General features: G+C 37.7%; 1 protein-coding gene across 5 annotated transcripts in view; it reads left to right on the top strand.

Annotated features, from left to right (window-relative positions):
• Nucleotides 1–17917, top strand: part of LUZP2 (leucine zipper protein 2) — a 474590-nt gene that overhangs the window by 217072 nt on the left and 239601 nt on the right. For 3 of the 5 annotated variants that reach the window (XM_027580791.2, XM_027580793.2, XM_027580790.2), the window contains 3 exons: nucleotides 3686–3803; nucleotides 7226–7296; nucleotides 13421–13502. In XM_027580791.2, the coding sequence (XP_027436592.2) occupies nucleotides 3686–3803; nucleotides 7226–7296; nucleotides 13421–13502 (271 nt within the window). The remainder of the gene's footprint in view (nucleotides 1–3685; nucleotides 3804–7225; nucleotides 7297–13420; nucleotides 13503–17917) is intronic. The other 2 variants (XM_027580792.2, XM_027580794.2) reach the window with 1 other exon arrangement.

Raw genomic sequence — 17917 nt, forward strand, 5'->3', positions numbered from 1 at the left:
ATTACTTTTAAGAGAGAAAGAAAAACTGAAAACACCCTCAGTGTCCAATGGTAAAATATATTAAAGTATAAGCACATGGATTTTAATATGTGTAGATGTGGAAAGAGCTCTGAGACATATAAGGCAGTTGCAGAATACAACCATAGGAGGATCATATACATATTTATATATGTATATATATCTATATATATATGTATATATGTTATGGGGAAAAATAACATGCATTGGGGTAAACATGCACTCATTTGTAAATGCAAGAAAATGTGGGAAAATGCTAACCAATGCTTCTATTAATGGTACTTTAACAGAGTAACCTGGTTTCCCCTTTTATTAGAACCTTGAATGATTGAATTTAGAGTGGTGCTATTAATTAACACTTTTGACTATATTTCCCTGATAAATTAGATCCTTTTTGTGGCTCTCAGTGTACTTACCAGAACAAAAGAGGGATTTGAACTCGTTCTCCTTTCCTTTTTTAAATTTTTTTTATTTATTATGTTACGTTAATCATCATACATTACATCATTAGTTTTTTATGTAGTGTTCCGTGATTCATTATTTGTGTATAACACCCAGTGCTCCATTCAGTACATGCCCTCTTTAATACCCATCACCAGGTTAACCCATCCCCCCACCCCCTCCCCTCTAGAACGCTCAGTTTGTTTCTCAGAGTCCATAGTCTCTCATGGTTCATCTCCCCCTCCGATTTACCCCCCTTCATTTTTCCCTTCCTGCTATATTCTTCTTCTTCTTCTTCTTCTTCTTCTTCTTCTTTTTTTTACATATAATGGTTCTCCTTTCCTAATGAATTTATTTGAAGGCCAAATACGGTGATAGGATTAAAAGATGATTGTAAATAATAAAAAAGAAAACGCTATTCCTAATTTTACTTAATGGAAAATAATAAGTGGCAAAAAATTTCAATACCAAAAACACATATATATTGGTGCAAGAAGAAGTCATAGATAATACATTCTGCAATGGCACAGTGAGCATTTAACTGTTACAAACTCCTAGTCAAGTCACTGTGTTCTTCCAGAGTACTGGCCAAGACACTGGACTCTGAAGGCTGACTGATCTACCATGTCCTTAATAGAAATCTGTTCTGGGAAGCTACCATCCCTGTAGCTCAATTTCTTCAGCTGTAATATGGGATTAAGACCAGTGCTTATCTGACAGTTGTTCTGCAGATTAAATGAATAAATACATATAACACCATCTTGCATGTAATATATTGTCAATGCATGTTATCTAACATTGTTATTTATTCTGGTCACTTGAGATAATTTTGGAGGTGTGTTTATTGTCACAAACATTCAGGAGAAACAAACTGGGATAGAAACTAAAGCTGAATAATTAGAAATAGATGACCATAGGCCTTGCCACTCATTATTTGACTTTGCTAGTGAGACCGAGAGGAAATGGTGGGGCACACTATTCATCAGTGAAAATCTCCGGGCCAGGGAGAAATACTAAGGTTCTTAACCGGGGAGCATTCGGATTTCCTTCAAACAAGAATATAAACAGTGCTAGAAAACAACAGTTAAGAAATGGGGTGAGGTGGGGGGAAGCAAAGAATTGTATTAGAAACCTATTGTAGATAGCATACATTTAGTAATACTACTATGGTCACTGGTAGACCCAGTTCCTTTATAATTCTGTAGCAAGAATGAAAATTCATCAAATTTCTCAGTAACAGAATTTTTAAAATATTTTACAAATTAATTACATACTATGGGTTCAAAACTCTACATAAGTTGCTGCTTTTATTTTATTTTATTTTATTTTATTTTATTTTATTTTATTTATTTGAGAGAGTGAGCAGGAGCAGGGGCAGAGTTAGAACGAGAAGCAGACTCCCCGCTGAGCAGGGAACCCGACATGGGGCTCAATCCCAGGACCCCAAGATCATGCCCTGAGCCGAAGACAGACGCTTAACCGACTGAGCCACCCAGGAGCCCCAAGTTGCTCCTGATGTATTAAATATTGCATTTTATAGATTTAAAAAACTAAAAAGTTAGAGCCATTTTCTTACAAGTTTAAAATTGAACGTGTCAACCTACTGTTCTTCCCATGACTTCTCTCTCAGTAAAGGGCTGTGTCCAACAGTTGCCTCAGCCAGAAACATGGCAACATTAATAACCAGCACCCTGACACTCTTTCCCCATAACAGACAGACAAAAGACATTTGAATGAATGTTATGTATTGTTGATTCAATTTTGCTTTTGCTGAAATCAGTCCAAGCTTCACTGTCTCTGCAGTTCGTAATCTAATTTAGGCCATCACAACCTTTTCCCTGATTGTTGCCATGGTAACTTCCTTACCAGCCTCCCCTTCTCCAAGTCCACCCCCAGTCCCCCACCCTCTAGTTCACTCTCCAGTTTTTAGCCAGGGAAATCTTTACAAAACATAAATCCAACCATGTCACTCCCTGTTTAGTTAACCTATTTTCAAAACAATTGCCAAAACTCCCCTGTCACTTAAGTGTCTTGCATCGTTTGCTCATGTTGTCCATACCCTCATTTTAGCAGTAAATCCTGACCACCCCCTCCCATTGGGACTCCAATCTTCTGATATACAGTCACGTTTAAAAAATTCAATGAGCTCATTTTTATTAGTATTTACACGTGCCTTCCCCTTTCATATAGCTAATTTCTACTTCTCTTTCCAAGAGTACCTTATATTTTATATTACTTTTTCCGGGAAGTCTTCCATACATGGAGCAACTCTCCTGTGTACTCTGGTTGATCATTTTAACCTCCCCCTATCGGTTGTCCTGACAACCATCATTTTCCTTGTCTACATTTTCCCTATACACACACACACACACACACACACACACACACACAGAACTTGCCATAACATACCTAAATATACACAAACACATCCTATTTGCTCATACATTACTTGAATAGGATCTTAGGGTAGTAACTTGATTCTTCTGAGCTTAATTCTTTCATGTTTACAAAATGAGAATTACAATACCGGTCTTACAAAGACCATATGAGAAAAGTAAGAGAAAAATATGTATAGATGTTATGACGTTAAATATTTAAGTCTTTCCTTCATGAAAATTGTTAAGTCTGTTCAAATTTTACTCTAATTACTGTATTTATTTACTGATTTCATAGATACTTTGTTTCTTCCATTACCTCTTTAATAGCAATAGAAATTCTTAGACATGTTGGGGAAGGGCTGTCTTTTCTATGGACTTCCTTATCTACCTACCAGAGATGAAGCAAGACCCCTACGTTCTGCCCTGGCTGTACCCCCAAGTATATCTCCCCAGTGTCAGAACCTATGTATTTGAAATACTTTGGTTCAAGTCATATCCTCTGCTATAAAATGTCAAAGACCTTAGGAAAAAGAATGATGATGTCATGGAAAATATCTGTTTTCCAAGAGGTACCTGATAAACTATCTTAAGCCTGTCAAAGATAGTATTGTTCTGGAAATTCTCTGTAGCCTAGAGAGCCCTCAATTAAAAAATGAAACCTTTGTTATAAGACTGGTTTTCAGTTTTCTCCTTTTAGGTGAAAGAGGAAAAACAAAACATCCTAGTAATTAAGGTTTCAGTTAATCTAGATTTTGCTTGAAATGCAAGGGGCCCGTGATAGTATTTAAAGAGGCTGAAGCCCAGTGGAAGCTTTTGAGGGGCTCTCATGCGATTTTTTTCTGTGTTAGACAGGACTATGAAGAGCTAGAAAAGCAGCTGAAAGAAGTCTTTAGGGAACGAAGCAACATCCTCCATCAGCTGACAAAGACATCAAGAGAACTTGGTGGAATTAAAGTCAACTTTCAGGTGAGATGAAAACTAATTTTCCTGGCAGCAAAGGCTGAGGAGTCACTCGGTTTATCTCAGTGGATTAACATTAAAGACTCCTGCATTTTTTACCAGTTTTGAATATGTTTCTGGGTTTGACCAGGGGATTTATTTATTATCATATGAGCTTTGAAAAGAAATGCCATTTGAAATGCAGTCTGGGAATCTGTGGTTTGCAAATTCAGAAAGGAGAAAATTATGTGCTTGGCAAGGCCATCAGTCTCTCATAGCTTCTAAGATCAATTTGTCCCCTGTGTTTTTTATATTATAAAATGGTGAAAACTAATTATGACCAAGAGTTGAATGAATATAGGAATGATCTCTAGAGGAGAATCTTAAACTCCACAAAGGAGAATTCTCAAGATTCTTTAATAGTCCTCATTACTAAAATGAGAAAATATCTTAGAAAGGCAAGAGTCATCTCTGAAAATGTATTAATACTCAGTGAAATCTCCATCAAAAGCCAAAGACAAGATCTATATCTGATAAGAAAAGTTTTCTGAAATATCGGATATTTTGATATTTGATTTAACACTGAATTTTTTGAGGACATAATTTTAATTTTCATAATCTATCTGTGAGAAAGATACTATTAATGTGTTTTTTTTTTCTTGTTATACATGAGGGATTATGCTTAGAAAAGATAAGTTATTTTTGAAGGTCACAAGGGAAGCCAGAGTTTAAATACAGGAAACCTGGCTTCAGAGCCTGTGTATTAGTTACTGCATGAAATCATGTCTCTGAACCATGTAGAGTCAGTGTTGTCCTTAGCTTTCTGTTCCTTGATGATGATGATGATGATGATGGTGATGATGGTACCCATAGCCATGGCAGCTTACTGAACATGGTCAAGGTCTTGCATTAGGTATTCTTTGTACAATCTTTATTTTTTACATGAAAACTATGCTGTGGCTATTAGTAGTTTCATCTTGTCAGTGAGAAAACAAGACTTAGAGAAAGGTTAAGAAACTATAGAGGACACAGAGAGAGTTAGGTGGTAGAGCAGGTATAAGGGCCAAGTGCCCCAGCTCTTGTTCTAGAAGTTATGTTACAACTTGAACATAAAAATAAGAGCAGAAAAACCACTTCATAGAACCATTAGAACACAGAGACAGGTAGCAGGGTAAGGAAGGACAGTGCTATGATGGAAGAATATACAGAACATTAGGGAAGCCCTAACTTGGATGAAAGGGGGACTAAGTGAATTTTTGGAGGAAGCTGATACCAGAGTTGCACCTTATCATTAAGTAGGAATTCGCCAGCTATCTGAGGCTGCAAAGAATGTTCAGTACACTTGCACCTTCTCAGGGGGATGGAACACCTGGCACTTCGAAACTATTTCATGCATATGGTGAGATGCCCATGTGTGATCAGGACACTCATTGTCTCTATACAGGTAGCCTAAGTTAAGACACCCAGTCACAGTCTGGAAAATTGCTTGATAACAATGTATAATTTCATAGAATCATGTTTCTTAAAAGGGTAGCAATTGTACTACTGAATGTAGTTGCAATTTTTAAATGCCTTTCTTTTTCCATTTCCTGTCAGCCAGTGTGCAAGATATTTTTCATTTTTGATCTCATTAAATCCTCTTAGCAACCTCTTCACAAAATTTTACTCATAAAATGAGGAAACAAGGCTCAAATAGGCCAAGGAAGTGCTCAATCATTCATCTAATAAATACTGATTCTAGGTTTTAAACTCATAGTGAATACAACATAGCCCATTCTACATTTTTCCCCCAGTGGGACTTCATGAAGACAGGAGCTTTGAGAGTCTTGTTACAGTCTTCTCTGTAACCATAGCCCCTGGATGGGACAGTAATGGATGGTAACGCAGGTCAGCCAAGAAGCATTATGTTGATTAATTAGTAGGTGTCTCAACCTTTAGCATCCTTAAAGGAACCAAGAATAATTTCCAAGTATACCTCACTTCCCTGGACATTCCTGGGTAAATAATAAGGACACTTCGGCTCTTCTACGGATATATACCTTGCTGATTCCTGTCTGTATCTACCCTTTCTGTTTCTGCATCTCATGTTCTTTTCCATTTGTTTGTTTTTTGATTTTAAATTCCTTGAAAACAGTCATCTGCTTGATCCTGGTTTCCTTCAGAATGCCCAGAATATAGTATATGGTCAATAAATGAGTAAGCATATTATATTGCACTTTTCATCAAGTGTTTTTCCACATCTGTTTTGTCCTCTGAGTTTTCCAGTAACTGTCTAAAGTAGACACTTCAAAAATCTCATCTGTGTTTTTCACCTAAGGAAGTCAAAGGGCAGATTTTTGTGACCTGTTCCAGGCTGTAGATGTGGGGCTGGATCCCAGGACCCTGGGATTATGACCTTCGCCGAAGGCAAACGCTTAACCAACTGAGCCACCCAGGCGCCCAGAAAGAAGTTTCTCTTATGCAGCGCATCCCTTCCCAATCAGACTGCTGATTTTGCTATATGAAAATTGCCTGATTTTAGCATTAGACTATAAAATTTGTGAAGGCAGACACTGTGCCTCTGCACAGGACTTTGCATAATTCATGATAGATATTTGTTAAATAGATATTAAGTAAACAAAGTATTTGCCATTCCTAAGATTGTCAATTTTCTGCCTGCCACCACTGCTCTTCCCACAAACACTATCACTGCTCCTCAGTTTCAGCTTCTAATAGGTTACCCTGGTAAATAGTTTATTGAGTATAAATAAGAAAGTTCTTAGGGAAGACTTAATGGGACAGATTCTGTAATGAGAATAGCTCAGTGGGCTTTTCTGCTTGAAGTCATGGTCTGTGGATGTTGAATTTGCCAGAGTAAATAAACACTAATGACTGAGATGGTACTTTTATTTTTTTTCCCCCTTAATACCCTATCTTGTCAGAGCAGTTACCATTTTACATAGCCCTAGTTTTTCTGTGTATTCTGCTACATTACTCATTAATAATAGACAAGACCAAACAGGTACATGCTTTTGGGCTGCTTTGATCTTGAATTATGTTATTACTTAGCTGATTCAGAGAGGTCTTTTATGTCCGTTTGAATTTGTAGAAACTATGCCAGAGCTGTTTTGACATGCCTGCAGAGAACACAACGAAACTTCAACTGGAGAGCAGAAGATGTGTTTTATATTGACTTGTAAAGAGACCTAGATATTGGAGAGCATTTTCCCCTCCATCGAACGTCTAAAGGCTGAGACTTGGCTTATTCCCTTTCACCACTGGGTAGCACCTGTACTTGGTGTCATAAATTCCTGTGTGCATCCTTAGAGCCATGAGGATCACTGTGGCCTCATTTGCACATTCTTGTTTCAGGGCCTAAGAGCAGTCACACCTGTGCCATAGAGACAAAAGTAAAGTGAGCCTCAATTTATCACTTGAATAAGATTTTCTTTTCCCACTTTTCTTATCAGTCTTTGAAAAATGATGAGAAATCTTCCAAAACTGATGTTGAGAAGCTTCTGGAAATAGGTCAAAGACAAAGGTAAGACTGCGCTTTCTTTTCATTTTCTCGGTTCTTTTTTTCCCCAGAGTGTCAAACTCCATTCAGAAATTTCACAAAAATCAGGTCATTCTAAATGCATTAATTCACTTATCCTCTTACTTACACTTGAAGGCATCAGAATCTTATGGAAATGCAGGTTTGTATGCAGTAAATCTATGGTGAACCTGGAAATTGTGCATTTCTAACAAGTTCTCTAGTAATCGTAATGCTATGCTGCTTTGTCTGCAGATCACAGAATGTTTATGGATCTGTAGAATTTTCCCCTATTAATCCTAGGAAGATAGACCCTGAGAAGTCTGCCCATCAATAGATGTGATAACACTAATCTCAGTGGGCCATGTGTAATAGTATCAAAACTTGATCGTGGTGGTAATGGTGGGGGTGGTGGCGAATGGGGTAATCTTACTAACAATATAAGTAGAATTAGTGTAATCTTATTAGTGTTGGATTGTGTTTTTTTGAAGACAGTGTATTGTGCGATAGGTTTCTATGCAGTATAAAAAGCTGTATGATTTGAAATTGCCTCTCAAAGGAAAAAAAAAGCTATTTTAAGGTAGAAACAAGCTAGCATTTTTTTATACACTTATTAGAGGCTCTGTCCGATGCTTTATATCTATTTTCCCATTTGCCCCTCACAATTACCTTTAAAGTAGATATGATTATCACTATTTAATGGATAGGAAGTTGTTGTTCAGAGGGCTTAAATGAGTTGTTGAGAGTTGTGTACGTGGAATTTGCTCTGCGGTGTCTTACCCAATAGCTACACCCGTTCACGTTAGTTCACTGATGACAAAGCATTAAGCTGCTAGAAAGCTTAAGCACACTACGCTGTGTAGTCCCTTCTTGCCGACTTGTATCTCCGCCACTGTCCTTGCCTTTTGACCCAGAAACCTATCATTGACGTGTGTTCGGATCAAGCTGATGACACATTAAAAATATCAAACTGAGTGTCCTGTAGTGACTCTTTTTATTATTTAAATGAAATTATTATTTCTTGAACATGAAATTCCCTTCAAAGTTCAGTATTAAAGAGCTTGCATAAAGTATTGTCCAAGCATCTTCCCCAAAACAGATCATTTTAAGTGATTTTATTGGTTTGAAATAAACCACCTCTTAAAGCACCTATGCTCAATGTCACACAAGTATCCCTGGTTCATTGAATTAGTGTCGGAGAATTATAAACCACATTTCAAATAGAAATAACTAGTCAAAATGAATGAAGAGACACTGAAAATGATGACTTTTTGTAGAGCATTCCATGGCAGGAGAGGATAATAAAATCAGAATGGAAGTGTCTTCTGCATGATGGATGCGCAGCTCCACTGAGCAGGTTGCCGTGACCGAGGAAGACGGAGTGAGTTAGGGCTGATCAACAAATGAAGCTGTATGTGTGTATGACCAGAACCAGAGATAAAAACTTCTAAATCTTGGGCCAGAATGGACTTCAGCCAGTAGCAGTAGAGAACCCATTTTAGGTAGTTCTGTAAGAGCATGACATAAAGTATTTTAGGAGGATTACTCTGCAAACATTGTTCAGTGTAGAGGGAAAGAGACACAGACCAGGTTGAGGAAAGCTGGCTTGGAGGACAGGACAGGGTGATCTCAGCAGTGAGAACCATGGTGTGAAAGAGGAATCAAGTCTGTCTTCATTGCTGTGGAGACGCAGCTGAGGAGACAGGCTTGTGCATGATGTGGATAAGGAAAAACCTATTCCTTTAGTTTGCTATTATCATCCTAAAATCTGTCTAGCTGTTTCTACATGACACACAAAATATCCAGAGAAACCAGAAAAAAAAAAAAAAAAACATGGTTAGGATTATTAAGAATTTCAGATTATCATCTACACATTTGGTATGGTATACAAACTACCAGACGTTGGGCCAAGTCTTTCAATGAAAGGACGGAATGGAGCAGATATTTTGATACCACGATTTTAATGTTTTATCCAGAATTTGAAAACTTGTTTTTTTATTATTTTTTTAAAGATTTTATTTATTTAAATGACAGAGGGAGAGAGACACAACGAGAGAGGGAATACAAGCAGGGGGAGTGGGAGAGGGAGAAGCAGGCTCCCCGCTGAGTGGGGAGCCCAATATGGGGCTCGATCCCAGGCCCCTGGGATCATGAACAGAGCCGAAGGCAGACGCTTAACAACTGAGCCACCCAGGCGCCCCCAGAATTTGAAAATTTGTTTAAAATGTGTAACTTGTATAATGCACACAAAGTCAAAATAGAAAATTCAGTAAATTCTAATAATAGGTAATTTCTCAAAAGGATATGACATTTGATATATTAATTTTTGTTGAGTACTTAGAGATATATAAAAATCATGTTACCTGAAGATGAAGCAGGCTGTGTATCTCATTTTGAAAAGAAGAGATACTCATAAACCATAAAAGAAAAAGAATATTATTTTGGAATATAAAAAAATATTGACTAATTGCAAATTTAGAAATATTATCTGAGTCTGAAACAGTGCACTGTGTTGTAGATGCCATTTGGCTGTACATCCCGCTCTTAATAACCCCTCGTCCTCTGGGATGCTTGCCACCTGACACTTACTTGCAGGAGTGGTCTCAAGAAGTCATGCTAATTTTATATGACTCCAAGATCACTCAACAGTTAATAGGCTCAGAGGTGATCACCAAGACAAAACCAAATCAATCAGAATTTCCCTCTTGGAATTGTAACCAAGAGACATCTGATCAGTCTCCCTGTGTAGCTGGAACCAGACTGTAAGTAAGTAAACTCAGAGGTTATGGGGTGGCCATATACAACCATGCAGAGAGAGCAAAGAATGCCTTTCTGTTGAGACTGAGAAAGGAATGTGTGTGCATATTTTTGTGTGCACACGTGGGTGGGAGAGAGCGAGCAAGCACAAAATGTTGTGTTGACTCTTGAGTGTTACATTTTCAGAAATATTTTGACAGCCTAGATAATATTCATAGCACAGGACCAAATCTAAACCATACCATATGAGGAGTAAGTGTGTGTACCCACAAAATGGAGACTTGGGAGATAAGAGGGTAACCTAAAGTAACTGAAAACTTAGAAAAAAGTGATGACATTTTATTCACTATGGTGGTTGGTGGGTGGAGATTCCTAGAAGGGAGTTTTAGACTCTTGTGTACCAAAGGATTGTAAAATATCATGTTCTCTGAAAACAAAAGGAATGTGCGGGATCGTGGCAAGAGGTCCATCTGAGATGTTTTTACAATACAAGTTGGTAACCACTTGAAAAAAATGCCTACCTGTAGTGTGATTTGGGTGAGTGTGTTTTTTATATTTATAACTTGATATGAAGATGTATGAAGCAGCTGCCCTTTCAAATTCCTTGTAATGAAATTCTGTGCAGAAATGTGCTCAACACCCTGAGCAGCCTACCATAGGTGTCAGTGGGCCCGCCAGGTCTTTAGAATTGAAGACTCATCTCAGTATCCCAAATAGGACCCTAGAGTAGTAGCGATAGGTGGGGTAACTCCCTGTTGGTGGAGGGGGCCCATGAGCGACTCAGGAGTCCTCTCTCATAGGAGTAGAACTTAGCAAGACTGTTGGTAGAGGGGGCCCATGAGCAAGTTCATAGGAGTATAACTTAGCAAGACTGTGAGGCAGAGACTGGGGGCACCTAAAGCGGGAGAGCAGTGAGAATGTGTAGCAATAAGCCTGGAAGGCAAAAGAGAATATAGAGATGTTCAGAAAGTTCAAAAGATCATATTTACCATTCTGATAGCTTTCCTTGATGTGAAAATGTGCAGCATTCTCTCCCTTCTCCCGTGTTTGTTAACAACCTTAACAGTTTATTTTTCTCATGCTCCCTACTTTGCCTATAGATGTCAGGATGTGGGAATTTTTGACACACACACACTCATTTTTATTTTTATAAAATATATAGTATTTCATAGTTTAATTTTAAAAATCTGTATCATTTAATAAAATGATAACTTAAACTTCAAAAATAATCATAAAATGATAATCGTTATAAAATCTTACTATATTTTTTTAGTTAGAAATACAATAGTTTGTGTTTTTATTCAGTGCTCGTGGAAGATCTGAGTGGTAGGGATAGCATGTAGATCCTTGCATCCTTCTCTCCCTTACTTCTTTCCCTCCTCTTTCTCTCTCTCTCTCTCCATAAAGGTAGTGTAATGACTCTAGAGTTTGAACACATAGGCTCTAGAACACAATTTCACCACCTTTCTCTGTTTCAGTTTTCTCTCTGTAGTATTATGTCATAGTGTGAACTTTCTGAGTGTCTGATGCATTGTAAGCCTACAACATATGTAGACATTACTATTACATTATATTATGCCACAAATGCTCTTTGTGGAAAATAGCAGAAAGAATGATAGAAGTCTAAATTTAAGTGTCCACATGTGAAACAATCCTGATAAGTGATACCTATTTGAGGAAGGAATGGAAGCTGTGTCTTAAGTCCGCTCTAAGCAAAAGCATGTCACGAGCTTCATGTGGGCAAACATAAACCATCTATGAACCACAGTGACTGTAATTATTTTATAACTTGTTCCAGTTATAGTTTGCCCTGACAAAGTCCAAATTGATTTTAACAATCATATAGGCTCTCACTCATATCCTGAAATTGAGACTCAGACCTAAGAGTTTCTAGAGTAAGAAATCTGGGAGCATCATTAAATCACAATGGATGAAAGAACAGCTTGCAGCTGTGTGGGGTGTGGTGGTCAAAGAATGAACTTAGGACCTAGAGTAGTCCTGGTGGTTGTGACCGAGATCTCATACTTATTAAGTGATTATTTTTCAAGCATTGTGCTAAGCCATTTTGCCTACATTATGTCATCTAAACCTCACTACAAACCTATCAGATAGCTCTATTAGTGTACCCATTTTTTGGTGATGAAGAAAATGGGTCTAAGAGGGTACACTCCTATGCCCAGTCTCTGTAGTGTGGTTACACACAAAGGTTGCAGAGGTAGTCTTTTGGCACTAGATTGGGAATTTTAAATTAGTTTGAGTTCTGCTGGTAAGACTAGGAAAGGTTTCTGTTTGGCTGTTGTTGCTTCAGAGGAGTTTATTCCTGGGGCACCTGGGTGGCTCAGTCGTTGAGCGTCTGTCTTCAGCTCAGGTCACGATCCCAGGGTCCTGGAATCGAGCCCCACATTGGGCTCCCTGCTCAGCAGGAAGCCTGCTTCTCCCTCTCCTGCTCCCCCTGCTTGTGTTCCCTCTCTCGCTATGTCTCTCTCTGTCAAATAAATAAATAAAATCCTTAAAAAAAATAAAGTTTATTCTTGTACCCAGAATAAAACACACACACACACACACACACACACACACACACACACACACACACACACACACACACACACACACACACCTCATCTGGTATCAAAATGTTTGGAAGTGGTAGCTTAGGTGATAAAATGGAGGCACACAAAGATAGTATGATTTGTCATAAATGAGTCAATCTTAGACCCTTGAGAGGAATGCAAAATTATGGATAATGCTTATATTTTTTAACAAGTAAGACAAGCTCTGTATGTATTAGTGAGCTTGAGACATAATGTGTATATACATGCAGATGTGGGTTTCTTTTATTAGACACAATAAATGAGGCAGTCCTCAAGGTCAAAATAAGTCTCTTTTCTCTTCGTTTTTATAAAAAAAGTCTCAGGCCTTATAAAGGATGTCTAAAGTATACTGCCTTAGAATTAATCAATTAGGAGCATCCAAGGGGAGTTGTAATTTTATTCTATCAGCAAGTCTGTGGCAACTTTTTCTCTAACCAGCATGTTCACACCCTGGCATGCTGTCACTAAAATTAGCTTTTCAACTCTAATTATTACATTGATTTAATTTAACACGTTATGCAGCTCACAGATGATTCACACAGTGGGATTCGTACAAGACACAATAGCAAGGCAATTTCCTTTAAATACGGCTTGCTTTTAGTACTTGCATAGGAGAGAAACTTTATTACTAGAATCCTCAGATACATCCTGCATGCTTAGCCGTGTCCCTCCATACAGTTCTAGTTGTTTCCTAAATGTATGTCGACAGCAAAGCCTTCTTTCATAATATACATAGGAAATAACAGAATTATGTCTCTCTTTTGCTCTCTATTTTTTCCTAGAGAACAAATGAAGTCTCTCCAGGAGGTCCTGCAAAATCAACTTAAAGAGACAACTGAGAAAGCAGAAAAACAACAAGCTACTGTAAGTATGTTTCTTTTTTTGTGCCCTTTGCTTTGGGGCTGGGAAATTGTTTTTAAAATACACTTAGGTCCTAGAAACAAGATAAAAAGGTCCACTCCCCATAAATGGTATATAAGATGGTTCTGGAGAATAAAGTAGAAATCTAGTGAGAAAATCTGGAGAGAAGTTTGATTCTCAAGCCTTGGGGTGTGTCAGAATCACGTGGGGAGTTGATTAAACAGGCAAGGTCATTATATGCCATAATTCAGGATCCATTGCTGTGGGGCTGACACTTTTGTCCCACTCTTGACCTCTGTTCTCATCAATAAATGAGGGTTGGGAATTAGAAGACCCCTAATAATCAAATACAACAAAAATCTTTTCTTGGAATGAATGCTGACCCAGTATTTTTATGACCTTGGTGACTGCATTTTCTTTACTGTATCTCTACCCCCCATCTACTGAACAGGAATCTCTCAGTGATGGGGCCATACACTGACTGTTTAATCAACTCCCCAGGTGATTCTGACACACCCCAAGTCTTGAGAATCAAACTTCTCTCCAGATTTTCTCACTAGGTTTCTACTTTATTCTCCAGAACCATCTTATATACTGTTTATTGGGTATACCTTTTAACTTGTTTCTAGGACCTGAGTCTATTTTAAAATATATTAATGGGAAATGTAAGGTACAGTTCGTCCAGCAGATCAGGAAATGGACCACCATTGAGAATTTAGTTATTTCTCACAATTCTCAAGGGGGTAGCATGCCTTGTGACAGGTGACTATCCAAGGAAGTACTCGGGTAGGTCACGAGGCAGAGGGAGGTGAGAGACTGTGGGCAAGAGCATTTATTGTGGTTTCTGTGGGAAAGAATGTGTGAGGCAGGGGAAGCAGGCTTAGGAGGAGTTAATATGAATGACCTTAGCAGGCTCTGGGGCATAGGGAATGCCCCTAGTTCTCTGGGGGGTACCTGACCCCTGGGGTGGTTAGGGCAGGTGTATAGTGGATTGGCCTATGAGAACACACCAATACAAAGGGGTGGCTGGGGTTAAGGGTTCTGGGTTGGTTAGTTTGTTTTTGAAAAGCATGTCACCAGGAGTACTTGTTCATTGTTTGCAATTGAATGACTAATATGTTTTAACTCAGAGTCTTGAAAGAGATGAACGCAACCTCAACAAATATAGGATTGAGAAATAATTATTAAAACAATGGAGGACACTGGGAGAAGGAAGGGAAAAATGAAGGGGGGAAATCAGAGGAGGAGATGAACCATGACAGACTATGGACTCTGAGAAACAAACTGAAGGTTTTAGAGGGGACGGCCATGGGGGTATGGGTTAGCCCGGTGATGGGTATTAAGGAGGTCACGTATTGCATGGAGAGCACTGGGTGTTATAGGCAAACAATGGATCATGGAACACTATATCAAAAACTAAGGATGTAATGTATGGTGATTAACATAACATAATAAAAAGCAAAACAAAACGAAACAAAAAATAACAATGGTTATTTTTTTTAATGTGCATCTGGTGGGATCTAAAAGAGAGATTTCATAGTACTGGAATTACCTTTTCCAAATTTTGTTAGACTCAAACAGAATGCTTTATGCTTGTTCTCCCCATTTGAAAATTCTAGGTTAACTAAGAAACTAATTTGTATTTTTAAACATTTTTTTTTGGTAAATAATTATTATTTTCTCTGTTAGACTGTTGGTGTAATTGAAGGTTGGGTAAGGAGAGATAAAGATAATTGTAATTGTTCACTCTCGAAGAGAGGGGAAAAACTGGATTTAATTCTGCAAACATGGTGCTATTTTAGATTTAAGAGTTGATAATCTTATGTGCTACCCTTGATTACATAACTATTTACTATGCCTTTTTCTATAAAAATAACAGATTGTGTATTTTATGCAAAAATGTTACAAATACATCATTTGGTAAGTTTATAGTAAAATGTTATGAAACTTAAAGGATAAACTTAAATCACAAAAATATAAAAGAAGATAAACTTGAGAAAAATTAAATTGAAGAAGCAGTAAAGCTGTCATGACTAATTCTGTGGGAAAATACTTTTTGTGAACATGTGAATATTTGTTATTGTCCCTAAGCAGATAATGGAATAGCATATCTTTCAAACCTGTGTTCCTCCTGAAAATTCCTAACAGACAGCAAGGAAGAATGAGCTCTCATTCTCTGTAACCACAGTAATTAAAGATATTAATGTTCATTGGATGCTTTTCACTACTCTTAATTTTTATGGCTTAACTTGCCCTGAGTGAGACATAATTAGTCTAAAGGCAAAAATTAGCTTCTAGCTTTGACTCTCATTAAGAGTAAAGAATTGCTATGTTCTTACATTCTTTGTTCAGAATAAATAAATGGTATTTTCTGTTTCTGAGAATGAAATTCATAACTATCTACCAGGAATGCCTATTTTGCCAGGGATGTTAAAACCTGTTGGGATTCTAGACTAATGGTTTAAAAATGCTAATATTTTTTGAATATTCTGAATATATTTTAGCTCTTGAATATTTGAACACTGCGTTCTCAAGATTTTCTGTCCTTGTTTCACATTTAAGTAATTGTATTCTTAACATTGCAATATATTTTCATTATACTCTTTATTTTTTTATTTATTATTTTTATTTTTTTTACTTTTAAGTAAACTCTGTGTCCAAAGTGGAGCTCAAGCTCCCAACCCCGAGATCAAGAGTTGCTGACTCTACTGACTAAGACAGCCAGGTGCCCCAGTTTTTACTTAAAGTTAGTTGTTGGGACACCTGGCTGGCTCAGTTGGTAGAGCAGCCGACTTGATATCGCGGTCAGCAGTCTGAGCCCCACGTTGAGTGTAGAGTTTACTTAAAAAAAAAAAAAAAAAACAGAAAAACCTGCTCTAGCTACTTTTAAAGGTTGTTTTGAAGTAATGTGTGAGAAAACTCCTTGTAATGTGTTTGGATGTCAAAATAAAATAATCATTTTAAAAATTTGTTAATTATGTATAATATATACTGAATAGTATCAAAATGTGATGATTTGGGAAAAGTAGTGGTCCGTGAAAGAATAGGTTATTAATATAAGCAAGGTGGCTTTAAGTATTTCATGACTTCAAGGTCAAACTGAGGGTTCTAGAGGGGAGGGGGGTGGGGGGATGGGTTAGCCTGGTGATGGGTATTAAGGAGGGCACGTTCTGCATGGAGCACTGGGTGTTATATGCAAACAGTGAATCATGGAACACTACATCAAAAACTAATGATGTAATGTATGGTGATTAACATATATATATAAATAATATATATAAAAAATAATAAACTTTCATTGAATGATTGAAAAAATAATAAATTAAACATAAGAATGGAAATTTAAAACATAAGAGAAAAAACAAGCAGCCCAAATGGTCAATTACTGAAATCAACCAAGATCTCCAAAACAAAGGAACCTGAGGTATTTTGGAGCTTGAAGCCTGGGACAGGAAGGACCTGGCATGGGTCTTTAGCTAGTCTCGTGGCTGGCCCTGTGTGTATTTCAGTTAGCCTTTTTGAAGTGGATGCCTTCTCAATCAAAGCTAACATTAGCACTTGCATTACAAAAAAGAAAAGCCAGCTGCCAGAGCTTATACTACATCTACAAAGGCACTTTAGAAATTTTGAAATGTTACATATTTGTCTTTTAAATTCACCAGTAAAAAGTGAACCCAGGAAACCCTAGGCTCCTACCCTCCACCCCAATAAAAGCAGAACCTCAGGCCTTCACTCTCCCTGGCTCTTTCTACCCATAGCCTCACTGTGTGGCCCCAGGTGTGACATGTAATATCCAGGACTTGTAAGTAATAAACCTTTTTTTTTTTTTTAATTTTCTAAGTTTCCTGATGATATTGCTGAGGGTGTCTTGCAATCATACTAAGAACCGCAGAGGCTGGTCCAGCCACAAGATTGGTTATCTATAGGCTGAGGCAGCACACAGCAGTAGAAATGGGTGAAAAAGTTGTTTATTGGGGCATACCCTATTGTGCTGCATATATATCTAATTTTGCACGGCACCACGTCCTCCAGTCCTTTGCATTATCAACCAAAGCAAACTATCTTCTTAATGGGACAGAGTGTGATTTATGTTTTCAGGTTGCTGTCATTAGTTTCATAATTAAAATTTAACTTGAAAATTATTATGACCAAAGCAATGGTCGTGGTAGTTCTCAGGCTTCTGCTTGTTTTATATGGAATTTGACCATCCAGAATTGGTTTAGATCTCTATTACCATTTCAAGGAGTGGTTTAAGGACCCCTATACAAGCCAGAAAAGAGGGGGCGTTAACATTTGTTACAAGGAAAGCAAAACGTACAAAAACATGCACAAGACACATCAACTTCTGGAGAGTGAAGGAAGAAAAATTAGGTGGGGCTTTAATAGTAGCTGTAACTATTTTTTTACAAGGTCTGAAG

Source organism: Zalophus californianus, chromosome 11, assembly GCF_009762305.2.
Source record: "Zalophus californianus isolate mZalCal1 chromosome 11, mZalCal1.pri.v2, whole genome shotgun sequence".
NCBI lineage: Eukaryota > Metazoa > Chordata > Mammalia > Carnivora > Otariidae > Zalophus > Zalophus californianus.